The sequence below is a fragment of the Miniopterus natalensis genome, chromosome 8 (assembly GCF_054644295.1).
Source record: "Miniopterus natalensis isolate mMinNat1 chromosome 8, mMinNat1.hap1, whole genome shotgun sequence".
NCBI lineage: Eukaryota > Metazoa > Chordata > Mammalia > Chiroptera > Miniopteridae > Miniopterus > Miniopterus natalensis.
Window position 1 is genome coordinate 17602050 of NC_142088.1, and position 14681 is coordinate 17616730.

Genomic DNA, 14681 nt, shown 5'->3' on the forward strand with positions numbered 1-14681 from the left:
CTCTTTTATTAAACTAAGCTATCAGGTTTCATCATCATCATTAGGTTTGACTTTTAGTTTGACAGAAATGGGAATGATGTTTGTGTTCTTCATTGGACTATTTTAATTTCAATTATGATAATATTATGTAAAAAACAAACAAAGGAACTGCAAAGTACAAAAGAAACAAAACTTATACTATAAGGAAAATGAAATCATTTTGAAAACTCAATTTATATATCTATGTAAGATAGCAAAACTAATTTTAAAAATCTCGAGACCTCAAGGCTCTGGAATTCTATTATTCAGTTTAAACAGATGACATATTCATTACTTAGTCATTACTTTAATTGTACTACAAAATAGTTTTAAACAATTACTCATCATAATACATCATCTTAGGGGATATGAAGGTAAGAAAATTTAACTTCCTTGCCTGAGGAACATATGGTCCTGAGAAAATGACAGAAAAATATAAATTATAAATTTAGAACTGCTGGGAACTAATATGTAATCTTAAATCAAAACTTCATTGCCAAGTATAATTTCTTCCTAAGTTAGATAATACAAAAGTAAAATTTTTGTACCCTGCTATCAACTAGCAAATGGTGCTAAGCACACATGAAGAGCTTAAGCAAAAAATGCAGCCACTTAGATTTTCCTAAACTTCCCAGACCCGTATTTTTTAAATAAAAGTTATAATTTATTACTGGTTCAAGAGGTTAACTCAAAAGGATATGGCCGCTATTAAAAAGTTAACTAGAATAAAACCATCAGACTGCAACCAATTGAGTAAGGATTTTTATGGCTGATGAAATTTTTGTTTCACTTCATATCTTTGTCACAAGTCCTAAGTCCTTGCAACAAATTTTATTTTCAGTCAAGAGATGGAAAAAAAGAGGCTGACAACTCCAGAATTACACCAAGAGTTTATTAGGGGCGTTATGGACAAACACGGCTTGTTGGTTGGCAGCAAAATGGTAGATCATAGATCTCCACACCCAAAAAGGGATGGGGCTTGTTATATACAGTCAAGTGTCACTTGGTTGTTAAAAGCTGTATAATCCAAAGCAGTAAACAACTTAACGCGCCTATTTACCTATGCAAGAATATTCCCTTTAGGTAACAGGGGCCTACTTCTCCCAGGATGGACTAGCTTGCTTCCTAAGATGGCATCTGTCACCTGAACACCCAGCATAGTTTTCCTTTTTTTAATCCTTACCAGAGGATATTCTTTCCATTGCTTTTCAGAAAGAGTGGTGGGGGGAGGAACATCAATGTGAGAACAACACATTGATTGTTTGTCTCCTGCACTTGCCCCACAGGAGCAGGAGATCAAGCCTGCAACCAAGGTATGTGCCCTTGACTGGAATCGAACCCGAGACCCTTCAGTCTGAGGGCTGACACTCTAACCACTGAGCCAAACCGGCCAGGGCAACACCTGGAATCGTTTTGCCTCCCACGAGTAAAATGTATTCTTACTGAGGGTTGCAGTGACCAGTTCAAACTTACAAACTCAGACCAGGCCCGGTGTCCCATGAACCATTTTCATAGACTTTCTGCTTCCCCATCAGAGCACGTGGTGCACTTCACTGTTTCTACTTTATTTAGTACCGTTGTCTGGCCTGTTGCCTACGTACACTGTGGTTTTGAATGTCAATGATATCTCGTAGTCCAATATCCTTGGGTATTTTAGTTGACAGATAGCAAACTAAATATTTTAAAATTCAGTCACATAAGGTGCTACAGTGCTATTTATTTGACTGAGGTGGCAGTTACATGAAGAAGAGAAACTTCCTACAATCAGCTAAGTTCCCATATGTGTTATGCTACAGCTCATCCCTTTTCCAAGGAGCTAGAATACTCTGGACATCAGCTGCATGGTAACTTTCAATCCATCAGAAAGTCCCTTAGGTTACCCTTCCAACCACTTCTTATCAACTCCACAGACACCAACATTTCTCATTAGACATCCTCTTTAGTCTCATTGCTTTTTCTCTCCTTCCACTCCTCTGCTCAAACCCAAAAGGCTGAAAGTTCCAACCCTCTAATCACAGGGTTGGTTTTTCTGGAAACCAGCCCCCAGCCCTTAGTGCATTCTAAATATCACATTAACATAACAACAGACACTCTATCACTCTCATCACTTAGAAAATTCTAAGGGTTTTAGAAGCTCTAAATATATATTTATTATTATAAATTACAATATTGTAAATTCCAACCAAAATTCAAAAGGGATTTATCTCTTAAAAATCAATAAGACTGTTCTGAAATTTAACTGGATGAATGAATAAACATTTGAGAGTAATTAGGAAAGGTTTAAACAAGAATGCAAAGAATATAAATTGTCAGGTGTTAATCCGTGTTTTACAGCAATATATTTAGCCAATGTAGTGCTGATTTAGGAATAGACAAGAGTTCAATGGAATAAAATATGGGGCTACAAAAGATTCAAATATTTATAAGACTTTAATAAATAAAAAAGATGATGCATCAAGTTAGCACAAAGGATACTTTGATATACATAATATATATAATAATGTCACGAGTTACTCAGAAAGAGTTAATTAGGCCTATCTTAAATTAACGTATTTTATTCCCCAAATAAAATCAAGATAAAGATTTAAATGTAAAAATATAAAACCACAGTAGTATTAGAAAAACATTGTGGCTATTTTTTATAATCATGAGGCAGAAAAGAACTTTATAACACTCTGATGGCCTCAAATTTAAAACAATACAAGTGCCCAGCAGCAGGTGACTATAATCTAGGGTATGTGGCAGAGCAGCTGTAATCCATAAAAGCTACAGGGACGTCAAGAAGACAGACCACACCCCCAACAAGATTTGTAGCTGACTGGCAGGGAGCAGCTCCATCCACCATGGCCACTGATTTCACCTAAGGATAACCCCTGGCCATTATATACTCACTGGCACGCTAAATACATTAGCATGCTAAACACCACACTCCATGCCACTGTGATGGAAACCAAAAAGCCCATATAAGAACACAAAAAGGCCTAGGGAGCTCCTCTGAGAAATCTCCACCCCTTTCCCAGGAAGGTCCTGAATATTCCTCCTCCTTACTACCCTCCCCCCAATTAAATGAACCTCAATAAAGGAAGCAAATTTCACTAAAGGGGGCTGCTCTGTCTATGGGTAGCCCATTCCATGTCTCACTGCTTCACTAATAAACTCATTTTTACTCTAAACTCTGTGCTGGCTCACGTTTTAATTCTTTCCTGTGCAAAGTCAAGAATCCACAGTTGGTCTTGGACCCTCAGGTCCCTGACCCCTGTTAACACTGCATCAAATGGATAAACAAACTTGTACATCACTCGTTGGACTACTAAGCAATAAAAGACAGAGAATTATTGGTATATGCAATAATTATGCTGAGTGAAAAAAGCTGCCGCCCCAAAAAAGCAGTATGTTTTCACTTATCTAAAATTCTAGGTAATTTCAAATTAATCCATGTGACAGAAAGCATATCTGTGGTTGCCTGTGGATGGGAAAAGAGTAGGAAGGGAAATTACAAAGAGGCACATGCAAACTTTTGGAGGGTGATGACTCTGTTATCTTGACTGCGGAGGTGGTTTCACAAGCGTATACAACATATAATAAGGCAGAGAGTGACTGGAGCTGAAGCATTGGGGTTTCATTTAATTCTGACTTTCAATAGACAAGTATCTATGTTACACTTTCAATAGTAACCAAATAATAGAAAGTCTTCTTCCAGTAGAAGAAAAATGGGGATTAGAGAAAACTCATTAATTAATAGGCAGAGAAGAAGAGAAAAAAACAAAAAACCATGAAATGCAGAGTAAATAAAAAGCCCAAAATAAAATAAAATGGAAGATATAAATCCAAAATGGTAGTTAACAAAATAAATGCTAAATAAATACATGAATAAAAGATAAAAATTATCACATTGAATTTTATATATATATAAAATTTTATATATATATATATAGTATCACACAAATTTGTCTCTTTATCCCCTGGATGATGGGTTATACCTGCTTTTCTTCAGTATATTATCTAACTTTTCATTATGTAATCATTTTAATAAAAAGGCTGAGTCTCAGAATTTTGTGAGTTGCTGAGTTTTCATACGCATAAGGGCTAGATTCAAAATTAAGGTTCCTATCCTAGATAGGATATCTTTTATTTGCCTCCAATCCCCACTCCCTGACCCCATTTGCTCTCCACCCTCTACCTCCCTGTCCTGGAAGACTGGTCCCTATGGACTCTACTCAGGGCTCCCCTGCCTCTGGCTCCAGGTTGAATCTGGCAAAGGAAGGCTCCTAGGAGACGGGAAGGCAGAAGGACCAGGATTTCTTTCACAAGTCTCCACCCTCCCAGAGATTTGCCTAGGGATGGCGCTGTGATCTAGGGCTGACGAACTGTGACCACTGATGGTCACAGCTCTTGTTAATCACTCTCTCCATAGAGTTCTCCACAACTGCTCCCGTCCCTTATCCCTTCACACTTTGAGCTGGTGGGTCTCCTGCTGGCCCCATCCCTGATCCCTAGAGAACTGCACTAGCTCAGTGGTTTCCCTACATCCTGTCCAAATCTTTGTAAACAACCTACACAGAGCAAGAGCAAAATAGACTTTTTGGACACCTATGACAATCCAATATGGAGCCACTGTCATCCATGACAATTAGGTCAAGACTGAGGTAATGGGTGTAATGGGAATGCCCCTAGGAGGGGTCCAAATGCCCAAAACCACATGTCTGGACACTTGGATAAGAACTCCATCTGGACAGTGATATGTCTGGGACCTCCACCCCTTGTGGGCTATAAGAACTCAGAGCTCTAACCACCCAAAGCTCAAGCCTGGCTGTACCATGAGTCATGCTCAGAGCTCTGGTGAACTTCCACTCACTGGACAAGTGCTGACACTATAGCTGCCTGGCTTGAACTGATGCCCACCTATCCACCTGTGAACATCATCAGTGACTGGGACTTTGCACTGGAGGCTCATTCTGCTTGCTTCTATCAGGTAAGCTCCCCCTCTCTGTGTGTAACCTGTGTGTGACTCTACAGCTTATTGGGGAGGTCTCTCCTAATAAACCTGGTATTGTAGAAAGACACAAATGCATGTGAGTGACTCCTTTTGAGGATACTCCCTTGCTCATGACAAAACCTGTTTTGACTCTTCAAAAATTACCCAAGTGTGACTTGGTTCCTGACTGATGACAGTCTGAAGCCCAGTTTGAGGGAAAATAACCTTGATTCTCATTTCTATGAGTTTTTTAAGAGGTCTTTACTGCTCCTCCTTCCCACCCCTCATCTCACTTTAAAAAATGTGTATGAACTCACTCACTCCTCTCAGCCTATTTTTTATACCTAGAATAGGATTCCTCCCCCTCCCCCAGCAATATACTTTTGGCTTTATAAAGAAAAGACAAAGTATGAGGTTGGCTGGCTACCAGCTGCGTAATTTTAGGTTCTTCCAGTATTTGTGACAGTCATCTGACTTACTATAAGTGCGGGTGAAAACAGTTATTTTCTTGATTGGGCTGCTGTGATTAAGACAGATATTAGCAGTCCAACAGAATTATTTATCCCCCACTGTACTAGCTGTTTTTACCCTTTACTTTCTGCCCTGCACCTCAGTGTCTCCAAATATTTCTAGTTAGTAATTTAGATTAGGGAGTTGCATAAATTATTTCAAATCCCTAGAGCGGTGTTCCATATAATGAGATGCCAATGGACTACTTCCATGAAAACTGCAAGGGGGACAGGGAGAACAAATGTTGTTCAAAATGCAGAATCCAGACTTACCAGAATTGCTGCGCATAGAACCCAGAAATCTTTATTTTAAACAACATCTCCAGGTAATGAAAATTAAAATAAATACTCTTAATAAGATTAGAGGACAATTGCCCTAAAGAAACATGCAATGCTTGACTTTGTACTTTTAAGCCAACATCTAAAACAATTCCTATATGGAAACACTAGCTGGAATGATATATTGACAGTTTAGTTCCTCAGGGTGCCAGATGACGATAGCTATGTCTTTCTCTAAGCAATTACTAACTATACAGTTGAGTCCTGTAGTCATTCACTATGTCCTAACATCAAGTCAATTCAGTGATGACGGTCTGCACAACAGCAGGGATCCACCGATATAAGGCTATGGTCAGACACTAAAAACATGTCTGTAACTTAATCATCAAAATTTTGTCAGTAAATTTACATTTCAATTGCTTAATATTTAAAGAGACTCCATTTGACACACAGTGAATTTAAAAGGGCCTTCTGTCGTCTGTGGCAAATATTTATAACCCTCATTTTAGTTGTTATTCAAACACTGGTTTATTTGGCTTAAAGAATGAGCTGTACTGAGTAGTCAATAAAAACAAAAACGATCAATAAATGTTTTTATTTCATTTAGGACTGCACTATCAGATGTAGTCACTGTTTCACTAAGTAAGCAAAAAAAGTCATTTTCCTTAACATTAACCATCTACTTAATTAATGTGAGAAAAATTTACAAAACTGGATAAAGATGGTAAGGGGACAGTTTGGTGTATGATATGATAGAAATATCCTTTCCAACTCTAATATCCTATAATTTTATAAGTTACTTGGTAGAAAAAAAGAAAAATTTTATAAAAATCTTGTTCTAAATGGTATATGTAAAAATAATAAAGAGAAGTACATCGAAAAAAATTAATGATGTTTATATCTACCTAATGACATCATGGATGATTTTTATTTTTAAAGAAATATTTTATACCTTTTAAATTTTCATATGCTATAATTAGCATATACTTTTTTTATGTGCAGAGTAAATAACACATTGTGACCCTCCCCACCAAAAAAAAGTCTTGAAAAAGGCAAGCATTGCTTTAATCTATTTTCCAACTAACTATGGCTCAGGAAGCCACGTTATTATTAACTAGGGTTGGAGATGCTGGTAGAGGTCATCCAAGGCAGAAAAGCGTTCTAGAAATAATCAATGGAGGCAGAGAACTGTGGAAATCAGTCTTGACCCTGTGCAGTATTTAATGAAGCAGAAATTAAGTCTATGCATATGGTAATTAAAGATGAAATCTCACATTAATTTTAACAAACTGGCTACCTGCTCACTGATTGCAGAGTTCAAGGAAAAGAGATGTTCAGTTCAGTCAAGGTCAGGGCAAAAGAGATGATAAACTGGATTTGATACAAGCACACAGCTTTTATTCCTAGGATATTTGCACTGCTTTGTTATTAAAGTTCTTTTCATTTCAGATTAATACATGAACTCCTCCAATGAAGATATATTAACATTAGCATTTTCTGAAAGGTTTATCTTGTGCATCATTTCCATGGCAACCAGCCACTGCAGCTAGGTAGGGAAAAGACCTAATTCATTATTCTGAAGTGTCACTGATTTAAATCCAATTCTCAAATATGTGTACTATGGGCAACGAGATATGTGTCAAAGAATGCATATATATATATGTTTGACAATATCAAAGATGGGAACAAACATTGTCCTTCCAGGAAGAGGAAACCTTGGACATTATAGTTGACTTAGTCTTTACAGGCAAATCAAATTGGGGTCATTAACAATTAATTTTGTCAAAGAAAAGAAATATCACTTGCTATTTATATTTGCAAATTTCCAGTGCTTACTGTGGTTGAGAAAAATAATGTAAGAAATATAAGCTCCTGTATATTCCATGACCTCAAGATTTCATCCTGATAAAGTTTTTGAAAATTTTTAGAAGTCAAACAGAAGCATGGTATTTAAGGTAAGAGATTCTTTATGCTTAAATAAAACTTTTTGGAATTTGAGTAGAACTGAATTGGTCAAGGAGGAATTGGTGGAGGTAAGCACATTCAGAATATATATATATATATATATATATATATATATATATATATATATATATATAATCTTTATTGATTTCAGAGAGAGGAAGGGATAGGGAACGAAAGAGATAGAAACATCAATGATGAGTCGTTGATTGGCTGCCTCCTGCACACTCCCTACTGGGGATCAAGCCTGCAACCCCGGCAAGTGCCCTGACTGGGAATTGAACTGTGATCTCCTGGATCCCAGGTCAATGCTCAACCTGTGAGCCACGCCCGGCTGGGCCAGAATATTTTTATATATGTTTTTCCTCAGCCTTCCTTATCTCATAAATTTAACCACCATTCTCCCAGTTGCTCAAGCAAAAAGCCTGTTATTCTTGATTCCTTTCTTTTTCTCACTCCCCACATCCAGTCATGTCAGCTCTGCCCCCAAAGTGTACGCCAGTTCCAACCTCATCTCAGCCTTTCCACCTGTACTACCACTCTAACCAAGTCATAATCTCTCACCTGGACCACTGCAATAGTCTCCTAATTAGTCTTTGAATCCACTTTCGCTTCCTGAGTCAATTTCCCATAAGCCACTTAGAGTGATCTTTAAAAAGTGTAAGTCAGTTATGATGTGGATGAACCTGTAAAATATGCTAAATGAAGGAAGATGGATGCAAGACACCATATACAGTATGATTCCATTTTTTTTGAAATGTCCAGAAATGCAACTACAGAGAGATGTAAGTATATCAAATAATCACCTGGAGTGTGGGAATGGGAGTGACTGAAAAATGGGCATAAGGGATATTTTTGGATGATAGAAATGTTCTAAAATTGGATCACTGTGAAATGTGCACAAGTCTGTAAATTTCCTAAAAATCATTAAATTGTACACTTAAATGGGTGAGTTTTATGGTGTATGAAACTATTTTAAAAATACCTCCTTTTAAAATCATATCCACTAGACAGTAACGTCATTTGAAAATGGAGAAATACAGATGGTCTCATGGTCTCTCACTCAGTAGGTGGAGCTTCTAGTTGGGTACAAAGGCAAACCCCCTGAATCCAGGCTTCCATCATCTCAGCAGGGAGCAGGAAGACACTAATGTTTGTCCTTCAGGAAGGCATTTGTAAGCAAATGCACCATGTACACAAGCTAACAGGCAGAATTGGAATGTTTACAAAGAACAGACCTTTCTATTCCCTGTGAGTATTTTAGAAGCACCCACTTTAATACTAGGATCTCCTGGTAGAAAGTATTCTCATACATTAAAGCAGGTCCTTTCACATCCCCACAACATAATCTTTTGACAGATAGGATCATTTGAGTTTCTGTATTTAACTATTTAAAATATAATCTAATTCAGACATCTCATATCAGGCATGTCATCCCACTTCCACTCCAGTTTGTTTAAAGGAGAGCCATTCATAGCAGACTTCTGGAATTATTAATGTAACTGTACATCGACCAAGAATATATATACATCATGCACACACACATTCTAAGGAACAGAGGCTTTACAAGGAGCTAATAATGCATATTTAGTTTTTGGAGGCTGGGGATGCATTTTTGTCCTTAACATCACATACCTGGAATGTGATGGACCTCTTTCCTGGGAAGTTTGGGAGGACAGACTTCCATCAAAGGAGTTTCCTCGGTGGCAGCCAGAAATGGTGGCCTTGGGTGAGATGGAATCTGACTGGAAGGTTTCGGAGACCACCTGGAGTCCCTTTAGGACGAGGAGAGAGCAGATTAATCTTTTTTCCTTCAGGTATACTCTCTGGAATCAGCTATCATATTACACACACTGCTTTTTACATTAAAAAATTGTGGCATAGCTAATTCTGATGTCATAGGCCGAGGAATTTTGCCTTCATCTAACAGTGAGTGGAAACAGACTTCGAGAGAGCATCAGTGTCATTCGAAGCATTAGGCTAAGTACTTTCATATACTTTATTTCATTTTTCCCTTGATTCAGTCTCTTTTTACCTCCATATCTAATATCCACAGGAGAAGAGTTACAAACCAACAATTCATCAAAGATATGCCAATACTGAGGTGAACCAGAGTCATGAGGCTGAAACCAAGCAACAGGTTAGTAAGAGCTAATCAAATAGAAGCCAGACATGAAAGTGCAAGTCCAAGGTTCAGGTTTTTCCATCACTCATCAGAGTGGGGATGCAATACATTTTTTTCCAGTTGGATACAATGACCTTTATTCTGAGCAAAGATTCAGAGGCTAAAACTGCATGCTCTGTATATTGGACGCAGTGCTCAATTAATGGGAGGGGTAATCAGGGTCACTTAAGGAGGATGACGCCAGGTGGTAGGCACAGAGAATGGTAGGCACAGAGAACCAGGGAGGGGAGTGTGGTCTTGAGGTGATGGATCCACTATGGGTTCCTAAGAAGGAAGGGATGTGATGAAAGGATGACACCTTGCATATAAGAAGTCCCTATGGAGTGGGCGAGTTAATAAATGATGCATTAGGAAGATTACTTGGGCATTATTAATTGATATTTATGTGAAACAAGAGAGGCTAGAGGTAGAAAACCCAATTAGGTGATTCAAGCTGCAATCTAGTTATGAGGACCAAGATTCAGAGGGTGGTAGTAGGCATAGAGAAGAAAGAGCACATCTGAGCTACATAATAAAAAGAAAACAAACTATGATTTCTCAGCAAAAAATCAAATAGAGAGGATTAAGGAGAATGAATTATGATATTTATGTATTTCATTATATCTAAGATATCATCAGTTATAAGATATACCATTATTTTATTTTCAATTAAGGAAAAAACTAGGACACTTCTTATCAGTGAGGACTTTTTATTTTATATTTATTAAAGGGTCTATTTCAGACTTATGTAGGAACAGCTTTTGATTATATATTCATCCTGTGTATACGTAGAAAGGAAAATAAGAGTGAAATAAATTGGTGTAGGCATACTTATTTTTTTTTTTTACATTTAGAAAATTTAACACAGAGTTGTTGATATATGTTTTTCCATAAAATGCTTTCCCTGTGTCAAGTATTATTTTATAAAAGAGTGTTCCACTATTCCTTCTGACATATTCTTATAGAACCACTGATCCTGATTCTGCAAATTCAGATGCTAGAAATGACCAAATTCATGCTGAGCAACAACGACAACTATATCAAGACTGCTGCCAGAGACGGAGATTGTAAGAGGCCAAAGGTCATCAAATACACTCAATTTCAAAGATGTTAAAAGTGAAAGAAAGCACATCATAGAAGAGATCAAATGTAGCATATAAATCACAGTGTGTGCACCTAGCAATTGCTCAGTGAATAGTAGATATAATAGGATACCCAAATTTTCAGCTTGGAGCATATAAAGAACGATGCCACTCCTAGCAGTCATGCTCCATCATTGGATGGAAGCCAGCAAGTTTTATTTTGTGCATGTTGAATTGGAAATGAAGGCAAGTCATCGGAAAACATGCTAAGTTAGTGGCAATAGCTTTGCACTACTCTTGCCTTCATTTCCTTCTTTTCCAAACCAAATAGTGCATGACAAATTTGCATTGAATTATATTGTTTTATTTTGCATCTTCTGTTTTATGTGTATTAGTCTTGATTCCTCATTAAACTTTTAGCTTCCTTAAGGGTAGGACTGTATCTTATGACTCTTTTCTACTCCCTCCTCCCCACCTGCTACAGCACTATCGTACCTATTTTAGGATTACTTAACACATGTTCCTTAGGGGATTCAATAACTGACTGAGAACAAGGTGATGGTTTAGTTAACAAAGGATGAATAATGATAACGAACATCTAATGTCACACCCTAGCTATTGAGAGATAAACCAATAGTTGTACACAGTCTTCTTTCAGCATCCCCACCCACCCTTCTGGGAAGTGCATAAAATTATCTTCCACACTGATAGATAGAAAACCTGAGGATGTTTAAAGTTTCACATTCAGGGAAGGGAAGCTGGCATTGAAGCCAAGTTGTATGATTCTAGAACTCATGTCTTACCCTTCATACTACACTGCGTCCAAGGAATGACCGTCCCCTTTCTTCTCATGGTTAAAATAAACTCACCTCCCCGTGTCTTGTGTCCTGATTTGGAGATTCACAGGTCTGACTCTGACTATTAACAGGAGAGCTTCTCTTAGCTGCAAAGATGAAAGAAATTCTATCACAGATTTTATAAGTTCATTTTATTTCGTAAGTTCATTTCATTTTCAAATTAAGAAAATCCTATTTTAACAGTTCATTATCATCTTGAAAAAAGACATTTAATAACATGTGTTGTAAGAGAAATCAAATAACCAATTTAAAAATCTTAGTATTTCTAGGTTGTTAATCTAGATCTCTTCATCTATTTAGTCTGACTCAATAGGTTAAGGTGCTAAAATGTTGGCAATGCTAAGAACAATAATAGTTAACATCTACAGAGTACTTAATATCTGCCAAGTCCTGTTATGAGTGTTATCAACTTATTTAACCCTTAAAGTAATAGCTTAATAACATGTGGTGTATTATTAGACCCATTTCACAAGTGAAGACGTGAGGCACAGCAAGTTTAACTTGCCCAAGATTTCCTGACCTTTGTATAAAGGTTCCAGCCCAGGTTATCTGGCTCCAGGGTCTCTGCTTTAATGACCACAATAAGCTGTGCTAAATGACAATGCTCCATTTGAATTGTGAGTAACCTGGTGCTGAAAGGAAGGTGATTTACCAACCTCATAAGACCAGGGGGAGTGTCAACCATGCGCCATTGCTTTTACTCCTGGCCCTGTGGTCTAAGCTCGGTTTGATTTTCCCTCAAGAGCTGAGCACCATTTCAAGTCCCCAGGGGTCAGGAAGAGGGGACAGGAACTCACTGTGAATATCATCCACAAGCAAAGGGAGGGGAAGAGCCCCAGTACTATTCACCTGACGTGAATTCTTAATAGTATTTGTACATGTGTTAAATGATAGTTTATGTATGAGGAGAGAGAAGAAAGGGAGGAGGGAGGGAGAGAAGGGGAGGGAGAGAGAGAAAGAACCTAAATTTGAAGTGACCCCTCCAATCATATAAGAAAGTGACAGGTCTTAAAATAAATGAAAAAAGTTTTTCTTTAACAAACATAAAGAATGGCTTTTCAATAATAGTTTTGTTCTACTAAAGCATGTTTTATTGTTATTATGTCTAATTCACACTGTGTTTAGTTTTTAAACCTCATGTATCTGTCTCCACCCTCAGACTGTTTTAATCCAATGAAACTAACCTTATTCTAGCCATGGAATCTTAAGTAGATCACGTCTGGCGATGACATCTTTACTTATTTAGTTCCTTGATGCTTAAACCATATGACAGACTGTTACTCTTGACTTTATCGTTTATTTCAATAGTTCATGTATTGTATACATGGAAGTTGTCGGCTTAGTCTTCTTCAACTCTATGAAAAATTTCACTTTCCTTTTCAATGACCATAGTAAGCATGACGTCACTATAAACATATGTATATGAGTAATATGGCACTCCTAGTTTACAAAACTCCTTAATATTCATGTACCTTGCAAGGTTGTGTTAAGTTATACAGGAAGTTTAATTGACTTACTCAAAGTCACACAACATAACAGCATATGCCCTTGGTTTGGAGTTTCTCATCATGTGAATGACTCCTATACTGGGGACACCTAGCTAACTCCTCGGAGAAAGTTTCTTCCATTTGGCTTCTTTAAGGGCAAATTCTCCCATCACCCTCCTTCCTAAGACCATCCCACTGGGCATCTGAGTCACAAACCTGTGATGATGTTCCTGATGGGCTTCACCAGGGCTGTGAAGCCAGAGACTTCGGGCTGTCTGTGCTCCCACATGGGCTGCCATATAACAAGCCCGCTGGCCAGTCGGAACGTGAGGTCAGATTCCTGGGAGAAGAGGAGATCTAAGCGGCCTCTAAGAACTGGTTGAAGGGACCAGTCCATGCAAGGATTAACATCATTCACAAGATTATTTTCAAAATGGGTTGACCTTCCAGATCTTTGTTCAGCACACAAATGAGTATTCCAGGGTAAACCAATAGCCCTACATTATCATCACAATTACTATGGAAATCAGAGTGGTCTGCTTTAGGCAAAATTAATATTTAATTAAAATTCAGCTTTGGGCAAAGCATGAAACACACAAATTATTGTTTTGTGTTCACAGTGACGGAGGCCTGTTTATTTCAAGGCTTGGCAGACCTCTTTCCTGTGGTAATAATTATTATTCCTCTTAATTACTTAATTGTCTTTCCTTCTTCCTCACAGGCAATATCCTCAGATGCTGGCTATTTGACTTTCCATTCTCCAGTCCCATCTCCTGTTCTTGCATTTCACAGAAACAGGAACATATATTGTGACACTCCCTAGTGTATTATTCTGTAATGTTGCCTTCTCAACAATCTTTAACTCCTCAAGGGTAGGGATATATCAGGTATCTTCCCTCCCCCATCATCATCATGATTAACACAACATTTGGAATTGGGTGCACAATAGGTGCTCAATAAATACTTGCTGAATTGCACTGACTTTGCAACTCAAACTCACTCAATATATCCACAGTTTAAGATCTATTGCAGGGAGCACATTTTGTGTTTCATCATTACATCATTTTGAGAAGCCATGTTTAAGATGCACTCTCATGTTGTATAAATACAAATATATGACATTCTGAGATTACATGTTAAACAACCTAGCCTCTCAAAGCAATAATAAATAATAAATAAATAAATAAATAAATAAATAAATAAATAAATAAAACGATGTAGAGAATGTGGTAGGAGATTCATGAACACAGCTGCGACGCAGGCATTCACTTAGGGCAGTGATTTGCAACCCTGCCTGGCGTATTATAATCGCCTGGGGAGCTTTTAAAACACAGGAGGCCCAGGCCCC

The 14681-nt window shown here is 37.7% G+C and overlaps 1 protein-coding gene across 2 annotated transcripts in view; it reads right to left on the reverse strand.

Moving 5' to 3' along the window:
* The window catches only part of UNC80 (unc-80 subunit of NALCN channel complex), a 159903-nt gene that overhangs the window by 134554 nt on the left and 10668 nt on the right, over positions 1-14681 (reverse strand). For both annotated transcript variants that reach the window (XM_087819609.1, XM_087819608.1), the window contains exons 5-7: positions 13550-13673; positions 11859-11932; positions 9379-9518 (exon numbers count right to left, since the gene is read on the reverse strand). In XM_087819609.1, the coding sequence (XP_087675735.1) occupies positions 9379-9518; positions 11859-11932; positions 13550-13673 (338 nt within the window). The remainder of the gene's footprint in view (positions 1-9378; positions 9519-11858; positions 11933-13549; positions 13674-14681) is intronic.